The sequence below is a fragment of the Erithacus rubecula genome, assembly GCF_903797595.1.
Source record: "Erithacus rubecula genome assembly, chromosome: 17".
Taxonomy (NCBI): Eukaryota; Metazoa; Chordata; class Aves; order Passeriformes; family Muscicapidae; genus Erithacus; species Erithacus rubecula.
In genome coordinates this window covers 6,484,886-6,503,883 of record NC_136669.1, presented here as the reverse complement: position 1 = coordinate 6,503,883, position 18,998 = coordinate 6,484,886, and the positions used below count along the sequence as shown (strand labels likewise).

At 48.9% G+C, this 18,998-nt stretch overlaps 1 protein-coding gene across 2 annotated transcripts in view; it reads left to right on the top strand.

Moving 5' to 3' along the window:
* PEMT (phosphatidylethanolamine N-methyltransferase) overlaps positions 1-18,998 on the top strand; it is a 42,049-nt gene that overhangs the window by 4,647 nt on the left and 18,404 nt on the right. For both annotated transcript variants that reach the window (XM_079320488.1, XM_079320489.1), the window contains exon 3: positions 17,719-17,834. In XM_079320488.1, the coding sequence (XP_079176614.1) occupies positions 17,719-17,834 (116 nt within the window). The remainder of the gene's footprint in view (positions 1-17,718; positions 17,835-18,998) is intronic.

Here is an 18,998-nt window from a genome sequence, read left to right as displayed (position 1 = left end):
CAGCAGCTGAGATTGCTTCTGCATCTGAATTACTCTGGGTTTCCAAGAGCTTCAATGCAAAGACTGGAATTCTGCATAGTGCCAAGCACTCTTTGCTCTCTCTGCTCAATAACTAATGTGGGACACTGGTCAAAATCCCTCCTGTGAATGAAATTCCTGATTTGGATAAAAATTGGGTGGGGATGCATTGATTTAGTTCAGTGTCTTAATTCTCTGTTTCTGCTGAACTCCAGCCAGTTCTGCCTCTTCCAAAGTTTGGCACCAGGTTGTCCTTGCTGTGCAGTGCCTCTGAATAGATAAGTGGTGGGGAAACCCCGGCTCTGTGCAGTGCTTGGATCATGTAGAGGCACATCCCAAAGCCTCAGTCATAGCAAGGTGACCTGGTGAGCAGCAGCCATGTCTCTGGGACAAAACCTGTAGAGTTTGGGGATGAAGCACTAACTCTGGAGGCTGTGAGGGAGCGTGGCCTCCAGAGAAAAAACGTGATGCTTGTCAGGTTGATGGATGTACTTTGGGTAAGAGCAGTTTTGAAGACCAGAGCCTAAATGGGGCAATTTGCAGACTCCAGCTGGGCTGTGCTGATGGTCCCTCCTGTTCTCTGCAGGGGAGAAAAACTCTTCTAGAAGGCCTCAGGACTTGCACTTCCCACCTTTCTTCCTGCAGGCATATGCAGGAGGGTACCAGCAATGTCTCCCCAGAGCCACCTGCTGTGTTTCCTCACCAAGCCCTGGGCTTGCACCCCCTCTTCTGCTTCCACCCCCTTTGTGCCAGTTAAAATCCTGCCTCTCCCTGGACAGCTTATATAGTCAATGGCACAGCCTGAATGTGTTCCTGCACTATTCTCTAGTTTTTCCCATAGTTTTTCTTCTCTCCTGCTGTCTTTGCTTTCCCACCCACTGTGTCTGTTGTGAGAGCAGCTGCTGGGAGCTGTGGTCCCACAGGAGGCAGGGTGCAGGTGAGGTCTCAAAAGGAAGCAGCGGAGCCATTTTGGGAATGAAATCACTTAAAACTCCCCAAGGATGTTGAGTGCAGCCAGGAGACCTGAGCCACTGTGGGGGTGTAGAGGGGCACCCAGCAAGGAGCAGGCACATCTCTGGAGCTGTGCCATAAAATGTTAATGAGGCCAGAGCAGCAGGAACTTCAATAAATCCCATCTGTGTTTGGAAAGCCGCAGAACGATGGGAGAAACTTCTCATCCCTTGGTAACTAAGGAAGGCATTAAATAAAAACTCCTCAGGGACAAACATTTTCAAGCCAAGAGAGGCAGATAACCTGCATGCAGGAGGCTCTAAAGAGCTGGCTGAGCCTTGGCACACGAGGACTTTCTCGAAAGCTGGAAGGTTCCTGTCACTCTCAGTAGCAGCCAGGCATAGCCATGAGGCCGGTACTCTGACGTCCATCACCACGCAAGTGAGTTTTAAGTGGGGAGTGCATCCATCAGCAATCTTTTCTTGATTTGAGCCTCTTAAAAATTTAGGTCTGGCGTCATGGACTGATTTAGAAATGGCTCATCTTCAGCTGGCGGCCCAGAGCTCACTCCTCCCGTCACCTCTAGTCACCCCCTCGAGACACCCGTGTGTCTCACAGGAATCTGCAGGGTGAAACCTCAAATGTCACAGCTGGGAACAGGCTTGGCGTAATTCAGCATGATTTTAAAGAAAATAGACCCCATCAAACAGTGATTTTATTCCTCAAGGTTGCGACTTTTCCTTTTCAGGTTAACACAATCTCTGTTCTAGACTTTTGTCAAGTGTTTAAGCTGCATGAGGTTTTGATTAAAGAAGTCGTTGCACAGGGACCTGGGCTGACAACGCCTGGCTCCTGATGGATGTGTATCTCTTGGTTCATTTATTTTTAATTTCCCATCCTTTTCTCCTTCTTTGGAGACTGGAGGAGTGTGCCTAGTGGGTAAGAAGTGCTTTCACTGGAAGGGAGGGGGGAGATTGCAGGCACTGGCAGTCTGATTTCACCTACCTCTGACCACTTCTTGCTAAACCCAGAGGAAGGTGCCTGGCCCAAAACATCCCCATGCTGCTGGGAAGTAGATGGAAGCTCAGGAGTTGTCAGGATTCAAACCTCAGTGAGCCAAAGTCTGAGAAACCTTTTGGGGACAGGAGAAAAAAGCCTGATGCCGGGAGATTTCAGCAGCTCTCGCTGCCTGTCTTAGAGAAGGAAAGGATTGAGCCGTGGCTTGATGGTGGTGTGTCAGCACCTCCCTGGGGAAAGGAAATTGCAGGGTATGAAATAACTGTGTGAGGACTGGGATGGCAGCAGAGCCTTGTGAGAGTGCACCTCAGCTACCTGAAGTTTACAGGAATTGGGAGATGAATGAGTTGGGGGTGATTCAATATTTTTTTCCCTGGCCTTCAAATCCTGTCAACCTGTGCGACTTTTGTGGGCTCCCCCACAAACCTCAGCCTTCCTGCAGCCGCTGGGGAGAGCAGAAAACAACCCTCAACCAGCTTCTGGAAAGTGCTTTTAGACCCCATCATTGAAGCCATGGCACAGCGGCGATGATTATCTGCTTATAACAGATGCTAGATCAATAGCGGGGCTTCAAGCTACGCTGCAAGGCAATTGACTGCAGAAAGTGTTTCTTTATTGGGGTAAAGCTGGGCTTGCAACGAGGCTCAGATCCGCTCTTACATCTCCGGTCTTAAAATGTCACCACCAGCTCTGATGCCTTTCATCCTTTGTGCAGGGAGAGAACGCACATTATTCATAATTGGACTCTCTACCAGGCAGCAATAGCCGTTTTCATTTCCTACAATAGCTGAGAAAGAGTGAGGATTTGCCTTTTTTTTTTTTTTTCCCCCATTTCCCAAATAGCATTTAGTGGCAATTTTATTCCAAGTGACTTGGTAACGCTTTCACTCCGGCAGCGAGGGCTTTGCAGCGCCGCTGTAACGTGTGGAAGCGGGTGGCATCGATTCTCCAGCTCTCGTAACAGAGTCACTCCTGCCCGGGTGTGTAACACCAGGCCTGTTTATCTCCTAAATTTAGCTTTTCCAGCTTGTTGGCACTGCTGTGAGCCACATAACAAGCACCAAAACTGGGTCGCAGCCTCCGGCGTGCCGGCTGGAGTGGCACAATTAGGAGCGCTGTCACCTTGAGGGAGAGCCACATCCTTCGTCCCAGCACTGCTTCCCACAGCCTCACAGCTGGAGATGGTGGTGTTTGCATCTAAATCCTCTTGAAGAAGCTGTGCAATATATTTTTATGATGTCCCTGCAGGCTGAGCTGCCTGTGGTGTGGGCATTGTGGAGCCCAGGCTGGCCAGGCAGCTGTGAGCTGAGATGCTTTGTCTGTGTGCAGAGCTGGGCACGGTCTCAGAGCTCTGGGTGAGGTGGTGACAGTCATTGCAGCAGCTGCCCACCCACTGTGCACAGGTACCTGCCAAGGCAGGCTGTGCTTGGGAAGCTGAGCCATTTCTGTGCCTGTTCCTAGAGTGAATTTGGGATCCAGCTGGTGTGCGACGTGCCTGCTCAGCATTTCTCAAAACCAAGGTCAGAATCTGCCTCTCACCTCACAGCTGACCCAAATAAGCAGCCTCCTTTTTTTAGCATCTGCAGAATGCTTCTCTGAAAACTCAGGGTCTTTGTTGTATATACTGGACTTCTCTTGTTTATTATTTTAAAAATAAACTGCAGGCTGCTGGCAGCCCTGCTGGAGTAACTCAGCACACACACAAAAGATGAAAAAAAAAATTAAGCCAAGAGTCTTGTTTCCATATGGATCAGAGGATTATCTGTAGACCCTGGAAGCTGGAAGAGGCCCTTTCTTCTCCATCTCACTCTGTCCCTCTCCTGCCATCCTGCTGCTAAGCCTCCTCACGTGCTGATGAGGTGCTGCTCATGAAACAGCAAGTCTGTGACCAGCTGTGTCTCACGGGACAAGGGAAAAGGTACAGCTGGAAGCAAAAAAGAAAGTGGTTTTATCTACTCAGACTGGGAGGTGTGGAAGAGGCAGCTCCACTGGGCTTTGGCAGTGTTTGTGCACAGCCTGGGGATTGGGAGCTGCTGGAGCCTGGAGGGGAGAAACCCACTGCTACCCCCAGATATCAGTGATGCAGGGGCTGGGCAGGACCCTGCCACAATCACAGACCTGGGTGTATTCCAGCTGTGCTGTGGCACAGACTGTTTAGCAGAAGCCTGCCCAGTTCCCAGAAGGATGTGATCTCCCAAAATAGGCTGTTTTGATAAAGAAATGCAGACACACAGTGTGTGCTGGGTGCTCTTGGGAGGTTATTTCTGTAAGCCCGCTGCTGCTCTTCCATCACAATGCAGTTGCATCTTCTGCATGTCTGGAGACTCATGGTGGGGAGGGAGGCCTTGGGGGTTCATGGTGGGGATGCTGACTCTGGGTTGTGGCAGGCTGGTGGCACTCCAAAGAAAATGCCATTTTGTATTCCCTGTTTTTCCCCCTGGATGAACTCTGAGGGGACACATCTCCAGTTGCTCACGTGGCAGCAGCAAATGGGTAGGAAAGTCGATTAGTAAATCACTAAAGCAAGACTCTCCATGTGTTTTCTGCCTCTCTAATGACCTCAGTGACATGTGCACTGGAAATGGTTCTTGGCAGGAGCATCCCACATCCCTGCTCTCCTGAGTGTGGCAGATCCTTCAGCAGCCTAATCACAGCAGTGCTTGTCGGACGTTGGTTCCTTGCAAATATTAGGAGCCTCATCCTAGTTAAAGCAATTAAGAATGTGCAGCTTCCCAGGCTGCCTGCCTTACTTTCCCCTTCCTCAGGGATCCTGACAAAGCTTTAAAACCCCTGTACCCAAACCTAGGGGGAAACAGTTGATTGTTGGAAGCTGATGCTGATGTATTTAGTTGATGGAGGACATGAGCTGTGGACACAAGTGTATGCCTTGGTTGGTTGATATGTGACAGAGGGATGGGAGCAGCAGTGCACTGACTGAACAGAACAAGGGGTTTTGGTTTTGGAGGGTGACCCCAACCCAGGGGAAGGGCTGTGGACCTGCTGCCTGAATTTTCTTTTTCCCTACCAAGCTATCTAAACTTTTGTGCTTGCTCCCATGCAGGAATGAGGGACAACTTTCTTAAGAAGTTAATTTGATTTCCAGAAAAGCTGGAAGCTCCAGGCTCTTATACCTGCACACGACATCCTCAAACTGCCCTGCTTGTCCAGTGGATGTTGAGGTCAAGGACAGGACGACTGGTGGAAGCTCTTGACTTTCCCATGTTTCACTGAAATCATGAACCTCTGTGGTGAGGTACAAACTCACCTGGTTTGGACAATATCTTACTTGTTTTTTTTTCTTTGTGAAATCTTTTTTGTTCCCTCTTTTTACTCCCCCAGACCGGGGATGATGCAGCCATGGGCTCATTCTGCAGGTCTGCATCTGCAAGCTCTGCTTTGTCTGGCTGAAGGGTTTTCACCTGCTATCTGTGTAGGCACATTTTTGGTGTGATCCTTTTTATACTTTGGGGAAGAAAAAGGCTATGAACAGCTCACAGCCCTGAAGAGGGTGAAATGGAGATGGGTTTTAGCAATTTTCTATGCTTTTGGCTGTTGCAGGGAAGCCTGACCACCAGGGCTCCCAGAACGTCTTTGTCACCTCCTTTGTGTGGTGGGAGGTTTGCTCATTATCTGGTTTCTGCTTCGCTTATAAAAGAAACTGTAATTGTATCAGCTCCTTGCCATAAAAGCACAAAGACATTTTCTGTGAAGGAAAGTGAACATGCAGCTTTTATGATCCTTTACTTCTGCTCACTTTTCTTGCCTCCTGTCCTTTGTCCAGCATCATCTCTGTGCCTGCCTGCTGCTCAGCGTGACCACTTCTGTCCTGACCATCTTCTTTGCATCTTTTAGATAGAAAAGGTTGGTCATCCTCCTGGTCAGTCTTGTTGAGTGAAGAGCAGACAGACCCCAAATCCCTCTCTGTAGTCAGATATTCTAATTCTTGTCTCTTCCCTCAGAGCTGTCAGCCCAATAGCAGATGCTCAATCTGCATCATCCCAGGTGGGGTTTTAGACTAGGGAAAAGAACCTTGTCCATCTGTCTGTGACTGTCCATCTGTAACAGGAAGTAATACTAAATCTGATCACTTTGAGGCACGCATGCCTGTTCCTATAAAAAACTGAATGACCTCAGATGAGATACTGTATTTTTAACTATGAAGCATTCCTACTGAGTGCCCTTTCCTGTTTATTTTTACCAGGACATTGTTGTAATGACTGCAGACTTACTCATTTCATTCCCAAGGCTGGAGAGCAGTGTTGAATTAGTTTCATTCCGAGATTTTGTTGTACAGTCATTTTCCAGAGTCTGATGTACCTGGAAGCCAAAGTGAATGCATTGCCCAACGGAGGAGCATTATTTTTCTTCCTGTGTCCATTAAGCTTTGGGCACTGGTGTGAATGTGAGTACATCTATATCTGGAAGGACTTTCCCAGCCTCTCTCCCCTCCACCTCTGTGCAGCCCTCTAGTAGAAATTTGTGGAGCAAAAGGCTGTGAGAATCTTTGAGCAGTGGATGCAGGACTGGTATCTGTATCCCAGCATTGGGCTTTGAGGCTGCAGGAGGGCAAAGGAGCTCCCCTGAGATGCAGATCACAGGATCTGAGGATGACTGAGTATTTACTTGGCTTTTGGGTTACTTTTCTTGCATTGAACAGATGAACAGATAGCATGGGGCACGTGCTTACACCCATCCACACGCAGTGCTGACACCAGCAAAGCTGAGGGGTCTGCTGGCTGTGTTTAACCCTTCAGGTTGTTATTACTAGTAGTGCCCCTGTGTTGAACACCTCATCCCCAGGCAGAGGGAAACAGAGCCTGTGTTACATAAAGATCACATTGTCCCTCTCTATTGTTCCTGGCCACTACGGCAGCATCACAAACATGCGTGTCCTCAGTGGGAAATGTTCCCAGGGGAGGCTTAACACGGAGCGTGGAACATGATCTGTCCAGCTGGGAGAGGACAGGAGGCCCTTGCAGACGAAATCAGTGCTTTGCTGAGCATGGCCAGTGCAACCAGTACCTCTTTTCCAACAACCTCTCACTCCTCTGTGAATGAGTATTGGATTTCTCTTGGATTTTGTGCTCTCTGAGGTGGATTTATTTTTTTCTCCCCCCTTCCCTGTCCCCTCCCATCACAGCTCCTGGGGGAACGATGAGCGGGTACACGCTGTCCAGAGGATGGGTGTGTTGGGACTCTTTATTAGCAGACTTATTCCAGAGAATTAAACCGTAATTTCACAAAAGGGCAGCAAGAGAGCGGCTGCAGCTCTGGGAGAAGCTGAGTCTGCTTTGTGTGTTGTTTGCCAATAGCACAAGAAGTCCTGGTCTAAGCCTGCTGGTCCTGGTCACTGGGGTATTGTGACCAAAAAGTGATTGTTGTGTTTCTTTTCTATTTAAAATGAAAACTACAAAGCTGTGTACAAGGAAACCAGCCGTGCCTCCTCTACCATGCAGTTGCTTGTCCAGTCGCAGTCCACTTTTTTTTTGGTTTCAGACAGGGCTTTAAAATGTTCCTATTCCTCTTCCATTTCGTCTTTTTACCATCGCACTGCAAAGGGTTCCTCTGCGGTGCCTGTCATTGTTTCTCCCTGAATTAATTGTTGTGTGTAGTTGTGACCTGCTGCAGGACTCTGCCTTGCTCTATTAGAGAGAGGTGCTAATGAAGAACATTGGGTACCATATAACAGGAGAGCAGGGCTCAGCTCTCCGGGACATGTTCTTGCTGTGCTGTTACTGCCAGCCCAGGCAGAAATGGTGTTTTTGTTTCTCATCACTCACTGGCTAATGACTGTAATTTTTACTTGCTGAGAAACTCTGGATATTATGGACTTCATTAACAGATACATGAGATGCTACCAGACCTGCATTAGGGGGAGAGAGGAAGAAAACAACCCCTGCATGGAGGCAATTTTATTATTTATTTGTAGCAGTAGAAGGGATGCAGAATTAGTGTGGGATTCGGCGGTGTGGCTAATGAGCTGGGCTGAGCTGGAATCCAAGCAAACCTATTAACGAGAGCAAACTGCAAAGATGATACCCAGCCTGAAAACCTTCACATCAAAAACAGGATCCAGGCAGTGCTGGGATGGCTTGGCTGCTTTATCTTCCTCCTTGTGGGGCCAGGTGCTTGTGTGCTGCTGTGTTTGTCTCTCGAGAGGCTGCTGCTTGCTGTCACCCACAACCTTTCTCCAGCCCCTTCTCTCCTGCCAGCTCCTTCTTGCTCATACATTGTGTGAATTGGAGCTTCTGATTTAATCTTTTAAGACAACAGAGCCAGAGTATTTTCACTCCCATGGGCCACAGCTCCTTGAGTAATTGCCTGAATTGAAATATTGCAGCATCCAGCCCCAGATTTTGGTTGCAGGCAGTGTGACATCTGTAGGTTGGGCTGGCTGGGGACACTGGCTGCTCACAGTGGTACCTGAACCTGTATCTGCAATTAAATACAGGTTATACAGGAGAGAAAGGAGCACCTGATTTAAGCTGACATCTCTAGTATAGCTTTACACGGTCTCTTTGCAATGAATCAGAGGCTGCAAGTAATGTCAGTTGTTAGGTGACCTCAATCTCCTTTTACCTGGAGCCTGTGAAGGTTTGTTTCAGTTCAGGAACAGGATATTTCTTACATAGCACATGCTAGCTGAAGATTGACCATTTTCACTCCACCTGGAATAACTGTTTTTTAATCAGGCTGACCTTATTTGGAACGATGATTGCTGTTGGAACTAGATGTTTGCAGCAGTGTTGGAAAGCTTTGAAGAGCAGAATAGATGCTTAGTGATGCAGATAAAGCTTTATTCCCACATTTAAAACCAAACCGAAGACACTGAGGTGAATTCAGAGGGACTTGACCTCAGCACCTTGATCCATTGGGATCCAGGGCCTCATTTGCAAATATCGTAACCAAACTGAGGTGCGAAACCAAAAGGGGAGTCTTAAAAAAAAAGAGAGAGTAAAAAAGAGAGATGTTTATCTGGTAACGTGGCATTTGTACTGAGTGCTTGCTGACAGTGTGGTGCAGCAAAGAGCTTGTCTTCCTAAATCCATGCCAGTTCAAACATCGTCAGTGCTATTGTTGGATCGCTTTGTTTGAAAATGGGTCTGTTGGGTAGACAGCCTGTTTCAGTGAAAGCAGCTGTGTAGAACACTTCAGGCACTTCCTCAGTTTTGCTTTATTTAGGACTGCATGAGTACGAGCAACAGGGAAAAAAAACATGCAAATACAGGATGTGAGGTGGGCAGAATGTTCTCAGTCACTCAAGAGACTGGCACACACCTTTGCTTGTGGTTTGTTTATGAAAGTGCCTGCTATGGGCTGCCTGTTTCCAATCTGTTTGCCCCAAGGAAAACACTCTGAGCTTCATAGAAACGTGTGAAAATATAAGGCTTGTGGTTTTCTGGATTGGGACTGTGTGCAGTGGGAAGCTGAGTGTAAGCCAAGTCATCTGGGCAGGGAAGATGAAAAGAAATCCGGCAAAATGTTTCACCGTCCTGCTCACGAGATGCTCATCTGGCAGCACTTAACCTTCCCTCTGAGCTCCAGCACAGCCCCACATATTTTTGTAGGGGCAGCTTCTGCCTTTCCCTCATCTCAGGAGATGATTTTATCTGGTTGTATTCGTGGTTCATGCAGCCCGTGTCCCTCCCACTGTTGGTCCATCCCTTCCACGTCCCAGGCTGGGACTGGAAAGGTCCTTCCCTGTGCTGTGCTCTGGAGAAATCATTATTTCACAAATAGTTTTTCCGTGGGATTTGCTGGCTGGGAAAGTTGGGCTGGGCTGTGTAGCCTGATTCCCTGTGGTGGGAGCACATTCCCCTTCCCTTCATTCTCAGGGAGCTGCTCATAAGGGCTCCCCATGCCCACTCTCAGAATTAATTAACACAGCTCAGTTCTGGGTTATTGAAATCACCTGCCTTCAGCTTCCAGCTCTTTGGACATAAATCATGAGCTCTTTGCTTTGAGAAGAAACTGTTCAGATTTTGTGTTGGAAATTGCTAGCAAATACTGCCCATATTCTGTGTCATTTTTGTTTTTATTGAAGAGTAGAGGATGTGGCTCATGGAACATCGATGGACTCAGGCTGCCTTGGCATACACTAAGCAAGGGCTTGTTTTCATTGCAGCCAGCTAATGAGATCCTACTTTGACAAATCACATAAACACTATTAGAGAAATGAAATTTTTTATCTCACTCTTTATCATGAGTGGATTCAAGGTAAAGGCTCATATGGAGGTAATCTGGAGGGATAACTGAGGTAAAGCGTACCTAGTCTTTATGAAACCCTTATCTGTTTACCTGCAGGCTTGTTTTGTTTCCCCAACTCAAGGCTGTTAGCTGAGGTGACCTGTGCTGTTTCGGTCCAATTACTTTCTCTAGACATGGGTGCAGGGAAGGTTGTTTTTTAGGCTGAGCATGGTGGAGGCAGCCTGGGTAACTTCTATATCTTTCCACTTTTAAAGAAGGAGAGTCGCTTTACTCTTCTCCCTGTGTCGAAGTGCTCAGACTGACCCTGTTGACCTCCTTCCTGGCAGCATTCTCGAGGAAAGAGTCACTAGAAGAGGCACTCCAGCTTGTGTTCCATCCTCTTTAACTTGCTGGTTTGGGTATTGGGCACTGTAGGCAGTGAGGGTTTGTCATGCTGTCTCATTTCACTGCAGCGTTTTGGTTTTGGAGAGCAGCCCACCCTGCTCTCTGCTTCTAAGTCGTTCTCTTCTTCAGCACTTGGATGTTCTCCTCTTTTTGGAGTCCTTTGTGTGTTCCAAACCCTGTGTTCCACAGTGAGAGCCTGCAAACATGTGGTTTTTCCCTCTGTGCAGCTCTTTGTCACCTGGGTGTGCAGCCCCAGTGTTCCAGCTGGCTGTTCCTCACCTCAGTGTCCTTGCACAGTCAGGCCACACATCGCCCTGTCTCTCCAAAATCCCTCTCTTGTTTCTTTTGGCTTGAATAAACAACAAGCCCCCCATCCAGAGCCAGTGAAAGGCAATGGAAAAATTTTCCTTGCGTCAAATCAACGCCTTCCTTTCCAAACTGAACGCCCTTGGCAGACATGGAGGAGCTGAGCTGTGCTGTGGCTCCCTGACAACTGTTCCTGCCATCACACCAGCAAGGAGATGGGAAAGGGCAAAAACTTAACTGGCACAGCTTGCTGGGGAGACCTGGATGAGCCAGCCCATCCCCAAGTGTCCCTTGGGACACTTGCCAGCCTTCAAACCAGGATGCTTGGATCCTCCAGGCTCTGCCAGGAGTCCCTGCCATGCGCTGGCTCCACGTGCATGGGCACAGACTGTCACCTGTTGTCCCCAGTGCCTGTTGCTTGCCATCTCTGGTGCATCTTTTCTTGGGGTATTACCATGAAAAAGCCTTTACCAGCTCCATGGACACAGTGCTCAGCCTGGTTTGCCTCACAGCTCACATGAAACCATTAAGACTGTGCTTGTCTCTTCTCATATCAGTTCAGTGTTTTAATTGCAGGAACTCAAAGCTGCTGCTCCAGTACTTGGTAGGGGAACTTCACAAGGCTTTAATCATTTGCTAAAATGCTTTCAGGCTGCATTACCATCTCATGGCACTCTGTAATGGAGAGCCTGTGAGTTGAGAAACCTTCAGAGAAGTAACTCAGTCTCTGCATCAGGTAGTCCAAAGCTGCCACAGTTTTTTACTAGTGCAGACAGGAAGCAGCTGAGCAAAGTGGGGCCCACTGGGATGGTGGCAGGAGCTTGGAATCTGTGACCAGCTCCAGCAAGGCAAGAGGGTCTCAGAGCCTCATGGTGGTCTCCTGGTCACCCCAAGTGCCAGCTTTTCCTCCTGGGCAGTGTCCAGTGGGGATGGCTCAGCCTCCAGCTCTGTGTCAGCTTCCCATGGTTTAGTGCTTGCAGAGGTGAGGGGTGATGCTCCCACCCCACCAAAGGGACAGCAGGTGTGGCATGTGGGGTAGAGGCTGCTGGATGATCAGTGAAGGAGTACAGCTGAGAACTGGTGCTTCATAGCACAGAAGAGGTGGTGGATGGGGAATTCCTGAGGCTGGAGGAGGGAGACACCCGGCGCCTGCCCTGTGCTGGGAATCACTGACCAGCAATGGGCACTGCAGTGGGCACACAGGAGTGCCCACAGCCCAGCTCACCCTGCCTAGGGGTGGCTTTGTAGCCCCTCTGGGTTTAGAGGCCCTTCCCAGGGCCATGTGCCCACCCAGGGCTGGGCTGGTGCTCACAGCAGTACACAGGGAAGGAGTTTTGTGCTTTGTATCAGTGGCACTGCTGCGCCAGGAACGTGACTGCAGGGAGGTGACAGCTAATTGCTGCAGCGAGTCAAGGACTGTTTAAGCAGCTAATTAATTCCTCCTAATCAGCCCTTGATCTGTTGAAAACTGCATGGCATTATCTCCTCTGCTGCAACACCTTGATAATTCCTGTCTGAATGGCCTTCACGGAGAACATATTTAAATAAACTCAATAGAGATTTCAGACAGATAGCAACTATAATTACCAGCTTGTACAAATTAAAACCGTGGTTTGTTCTGTTCTTTTTCTCCTGCCTTCGCTGCCCAGAGCTTCTGCTAATCATGTTCCTGCTGCCAGTGGCACGCAGGTCCCCGGGGCATTTTCTGCACATGCCTTTGGAAAGCCTGTGCCTAATGCTGGGGTGGGCTGATGTGGCTGCACATGGGCACATGCCAGCCTCGAGTGGTGCCATTCCTGTGCCAGGGGCTCAGTGCTGTGCTGGTGAGCTGCAGGAACAGCTCCCACACATCCCGTGGGGCAGCTGTGCATGATCCTCCCCAGGAGCAGCCCTGCAGTTTCCCCTCCTGTCTCTCCTAAGCTTTGCAACCTCCTGGAAACACTGAATTTTTCTCACCTAGGAGGTACACACCCAGCCAAAGTGATGCAGGCTTGCAGCCTGCCACAGTGTTCACCTGGTGCTGTTGGTGCTTGCCTTTGGCACTGGACTGTCTGCACTGAGTGCTGCTGGCTGCAGCAGGGCTCAAGCACTGAGTTAGGAGGGATAAGGTCAGGCCATGCTCATTTCCTCCACAGCCACTTGGGACAGCCAGAAAGGCTGGCTCCTCTGGCATTTGGCAAAGGTCAGCCAGCCCCAGTGCTTGCATTTCCTTTCCAGCCAGCTCTGCTTCCCTGCCTGCTCCTGGGAGCACCACAACCAGAGCCTGTGTGCTCAGGTCTATCTTTTTCCTCCCTGTCTTTACATAAATGTAATGGCTGTGAGCAGGGTTGTTTTCCAGCATCCAAGCAGTGACAGAGGGCAGAGAATGTCCTTATGCTTTAATGAGGGATTACAGGGAATCAGAAAGGGAAAAATGGATTTTTCGTAACAGGAGCAGGTCGATGCCTCTGGTCTCTGTGGGTGAAGTAAGGGTAATATCAGGTTTTGTGCTCTTTCAGCAGGTCAGGAGCCAGCTGGAGCATGTCTTTCCCAGTGGGAGATGCTCCCGTGGAGCCACCTAAGCCCAGAAGCAGGGATTCTCCTGCCCTAGTACCCCACAGGAGAACTTAGCCCATGGCTGACCTAGGAGAGGTCAGACTAAAGGAGAAATTTATTGTGTTGGAAGAAATTCCTTACTATAAGGATGGTGAGGCCCTGGCAGAGGGTGCCCAGAGAAGCTGTGGCTGCCCCATCCCTGGGAGTGTCCAAGGCCAGGTTGGACAGTGGAAGATGTCCCTGCCCATGGCAGGGAGTGGAATGAGATGAATTTGAGGTCCCTTCCAACACAAACCACTCTCTGATTCTATGAAAATTAATTTGCTCAGGTCAGTTTTGTCTGAAGGTTTTTATTGAGTTGAGGCTGGATTACCCATATATGTCCAGGGATTGCCCTATGAATTTGCATCCTTTTGGGACTGGGGCTCAGATGTGTCCTGGAGAGCTCACTGTTCGAATTTCTGACTTTCAGACCCCTCAGCAGGATTCTTAGACCCCATGGGATGGGGAAAAATCCTTCATGCTGTCAAATACTGTGAGATGGGCATCCTGTTCACTGTCATCTTTTCTCCAACTCAGATTTAGACACCGAATATTTTCATGCCAACAGTTTGTCTGGGGCAAGGGCATCCCAGGAAATATTCAGAGCATTTCCCTGGGTTGATGATGGGATTTTGCAGGATGTTGACACAGCCTCTCTACCCCACTCCCAGGAGAACTGGGAAGCAGACACTCACCTCAATCCTTCTGTGCCTCAGTTTCCCTTGATTTGAAAGGAGCTGCTAATGCATCTCAGCCTCCCAGGAGTGCCACAAGCTAAATTCACCAGTCCCTGCACGTTTTTCTTTGAGTACCATGGTGATGGGGCAATGTGAGGACATAAAATGACTGATTTGCATCGAGATGCAAGGTGTCCCTTTGTCCTGAGCCTTTGGGCTATCTGATTTCATTGCCCATCTCTGGGGCGAGCCAGATATAGCAGTGGAGTCACATGAAACAGCACAAAGGCTCTAATTCAGAGCTGGAACTGAGCAATTAAAATGTAGCATGTTCAGAAGGCAGCTTCCCTGGATGGCAGACAAAAAGAATCAATTTCCTTCAAACAAATACTAAATATTAATGAGAGGCCATGGTCTGCCATGCACACAGAGCTGGAAAGAGCATTTCCCGTTGATCACTGCCGAGGCAGCTCCGTGAGATGAAATTGCTTTTTGAATGGTTATTTGTGGCCTTTCTCAAGGTGGCTCGTGGTTTGCCTGCCCAAAAAAAAAAAAGAAAAGGAAATTCAGAGCATTTCCATTTTCCATCAGGGCAGGCACTGGGGATGTGTGCTGGTGCTTTCATTTTTGTTTACGCACTTGCCCGAGTGGTTGGGGAAATGTCTTGGATCGGTTGTGTAGAAATCAGCCCCAAATTTACGTCTAGAAGGAAGCAATTCCCTGGGAACATCAGCCAGCTGAGCCTGCCCCCAGAATGGCCTGCCAAAGGCAGAACATGGGACCCAAGAGCATCCCCAGCTTCGCAGCCACATCCGCTCATTGATTTATTTCAATAACGAGCTTGGGGGAAACATTAAAAAAATTACTTGCAGCCCTCACCAAGTATCCTAAAGTGAAAGCAGAATGCTGGGAGCTTTGGAAAAGGAATTTTTTCTATTGCTTTGACCCTTGGGTAAGTCAGGAAACTTGTATTAACTCCATTGCCAAACTTGGAAGAAAAGGAAAAATGCTCCTCTCCTCTTTTCCAGGACTTGACATTGGGCTTTTCTCCCCATTGCTGCCCCTGGTCAGCACAGTGCCTGCCACAGCTGGGAAGGCAAACAGCACACCAGGAATGGCTGCAGCCTCCTGGGAAGCTGCTGATTTCTCCCTGCTCTGTCCCACACACGGCCATGGAGGATGTGGAAGCATTTTGCCTCCATCACACAGTAAATAATAACGCATTGGCTCATGATTTTATAAAGCCATTAAGGCAGCTGCGTAGCTGTGGGTCGATCGAGTGCTAATATTAGCTCGAAATGACTAAAATTAGAAAATTAGAACCAAGCCAGAACTAATTAGTTGTTCAAGGAATAGAACCAGAACCGGAACTAATTAATTGTTACTGAAATATCGCCACAGGGCCCGGTGGGTGCTGCCGCTTCCAGCCCTGTGCTGGCTCCCAGCTTTGCTTGGGATGGCTCCTGTGGGCTTGAAAAGGGGCCTGGGCTCCCATCTGATGGCTGTGACAGCTAAATAAGAGTTGGCTTCTCAGTCCCAGCTGTGTGATGCAGCACAGACTGGGCTGTGCTGGGAGTGATCCCATCACATCTGCTGCCTGAAGGGCTCAAGAGTGCAGCCCTTCATCCTGATATTGCTGCCCAGATGTGCCTTTCTAAAGGTGAGAGTAATTACAGTGACCAGCTCTTCCCTCTGATCCCAGCAGCCCTGCTTGCTCCTTCTCATTCAGCTGTGCTGCTGCTGAGATGCTCTTCAAAGCTCCCTGAGCAAGCCAGGAGCTGCCATCCATGCAAATTCTGCCAGAATAATTTCCAGGGAATTAGGAAGCTGGTCCAGATAACTGGCACGTGACTGCATTTTTCCATCTGTGACTCAAATCACCTGTATGGTCACTTATTTTTACTTTCCAAAGGTAGAAATGCACCTTATATTTCTCTTTCCACTCTCTCAGCACTCAAACAGCAGCTCCGATTTTAGCAGCAGCGTGACGCATGGTGTTTTAAATTCAATTTAGAATACAAACTATTTATACCAGCCAGAAAAAGGCAGTGAAGCAGCTCTCTCTGTCATGAGTGGATTTGTAATTTCAGAGCAATCATTGCATAACTAATTGAATCAGCTCTCAGCATGTGAAATCAGTGCCCCTGCTTATCAAAGGTTTTCATCGTTCCCCCCTCCTGAAGCCAGCAGTCCCCCTCCACCAGCAGCACTTTGTGCTTCTGCATCAGCCTGGCAAGAAAGCGAGACCTTGCAAAGCTGCCTTTTTCTGCTCAAATTGAGCCAATAAATTACCAAATACATTCAGAGTAGATGAAGAGCTGGGTTGCAGGTGCCCCCCGAAAAGCTGCCCAGGCTCCATGCGAGGGAGTGAAGTGCATTTGGAACTAATCAAGTGCCAGCCGTGTCTGAGAAGCAAATTGGTGCTGAAATGTTCTGCTGACTCCCACTTCCTGCTTCATTGCCCAGGTGTGCTCTCTGTCCTTGGCTGGAGTTTCAGGTCTGATGTCTGATCCAGACCTTCAGCTTGGTGCCTTAAAGTGGAGCCTAAGAGGGGTGATAAATGTAGAGACAGCTTTTTGAGGGGTGCAGGAAAGGCAGAGAATAAAGTAGCTGTAAGGATTTTTATCAGCTGGGAGTTCCACCCCTGGATTTGGTGCCTGAGGTGGATCTGGTCGTGCAAATTTTGGGAGCAGCTCCAAGCACCTGCATGTAGCAGCCTCCCAGGGTGAGAGGGCACCTCCTCATCTGTGGGATGGTTTGGGAAGGGGCCCATCAGCATCTGCAGAACAGGAAGCTGAACATGGGAGCCAGGGAAGAGTGTGCTGTGAAGGATGCTAACACCTCCCCAGGGATGCTGTGGGTGGTGTGTGAGTCCTGGGCTGGGATGGGTGAGAAGGGCAGACTAAACCTGAATGGCTGCAATTGCTGAGTGCTAGTGAGGGCTAAGCTGGTTTAGCTAGTACAAGTGGAAGCAGATCTCTGAGCAAGGCTGGCAGGAAGCTTGAGGGAAGGGCTTGCAAACTTTTCTGGATGTGCAGAGGGAGGGGTTGTTCCTGCCACGTGTGGTCCCTGAGACTGGTTGTGGGAGATACCACAGCCCAGAAAATGAGACCTGTGGTGCTTCGCCTAGTCAGGGATCTGTTTTCCTGTCAGGAGATAAATACTGGGATCCATGGCAGGGGCCTCTTGTTTTTGGTGGCCAGGGGACAGCCTTAGCAATGCTCTCAGCCTTGGTAGACACACGTCCAAGCCTCATATTCCCCAAAACTGATGTGTAGGGTATTTTCTGTTTTGCTTTTTTCTTTTTTTTTCCTTGAGCCTGTACCTTGATGCTGCTGGCTGACCTCGTGTGCAAGGGCATATGCAATGCAAGCAGGGTCTGGCACAGGCAGGAGAAAGCTCCCATCCCCAGGCTTGGTTCAGCCATGTCCCACCAGTGGCCTCCACTTGTTTCTTGCACAAAGCCACACAGACAAAGTGTCCTGAACATGTGAGGCCAAGGCTGTGGGATTTGTGCTCCTGGGGCAGGGTGTTCCAGAACCCCCCCAACCACCCACTTTGTTTTCCCTTGTCTCTCCAGGTAGCCAGATGGGAGCACAAAACACGAGCTCTCAGCCAAGTCTTCGGCTCTCCCCATGCTGCCTGTTACTGCCTGGGCACTGTGATCCTGGTGCTGAACTGTGTGAGGAGCCACTGGTAAGGAGCTCATCCTGCTGTATATCCACGGGAAAAAATACCCCTCTAGAGTGGGGGGAGAAAAGGGACATTGGCTCAGCAGTGTTAAATCCAAGCCCAGCATATTGCTTCTCCATGGTTGGATAACTTCAGGCAGCAGCAGATTTATTCCAGGATTTGTAATAAAGATGAGGGATGCAGCAGCATGGCCAAACCCATCAGTTTCACCGGTCGTGAAGTGTCACAGGTTACCTTGCTCTGCTCCCTGGGGATGTTTCCTCTCTCCTGTGAGCAGCCCAGGTGACAGGGCTCTTTATACAGGATGGATCATATGTAACAGCAGAATTTTTTAATTTTCTTGTGAAAATCATAAACAAAATTAAAGCTGCTTTTAAGAAGCCGCAGTTTCCTGTGCAGGCCAGGATTACCCGTGCACTTAACAAACAGTCTCTTGAAACTCTTATCTGCTATCTCTAAACACTACCTGTGCTAGCTAATAGTATTGTATGACTGATACACCACACTCCATGGGAATATGTCCTTTAATGTTCCCAGTGCAGCAAAGAGGTTTTACTGCAGAAGATTTCCTCAATGCCAGCAATTTATCTGTGATCTGCTAGGCTTTATCTCCACTGCTGTTAGGAGAGACAGACTCACTAAATTCCCAGATTCAATTATACCAGGGTCAGAGCTAATGGGTTGTTTAGTACTCTGGGTAATTTCCCAGGCGAAGAGTTCTCAGGTTGGAATTTGCACATGTATTTAAGAGCTCTGCTTTCCTGGAAATGACACCAGAACCTGCCCTTGCCCTTCTGTGTTTGTCTCAGCTACTGCTGATGGCAAAAACTGAAAGAAAGCTTGCAGTGAACAAGGCTATAATCGAATGCAGAGGGCAGGTGTGTGTGCTGCTGATGTCTTAGTGACACAGTGGGCTTGGATTTTGCTGGGGAATATCTCAACAGTCTCTTACAGAAATTACAGAGTCACTTGTTGTCTGGGAAGCAATGCAAAGCCTTGTCCTTGCCTTTAATTAAAAACACATATGGAGGGACAATCTCCATTTCCAATGGTCCTGCTGGCTCCTGGGTCAGCAAGGCACTGAGAGGGAGCTGCTGGGAGAGCCAAAGTGGCCTCGTGTGTCCTGGCACTGGGTAACAGTTTTCCCCTGCAGAGCCCTCAGAGCCC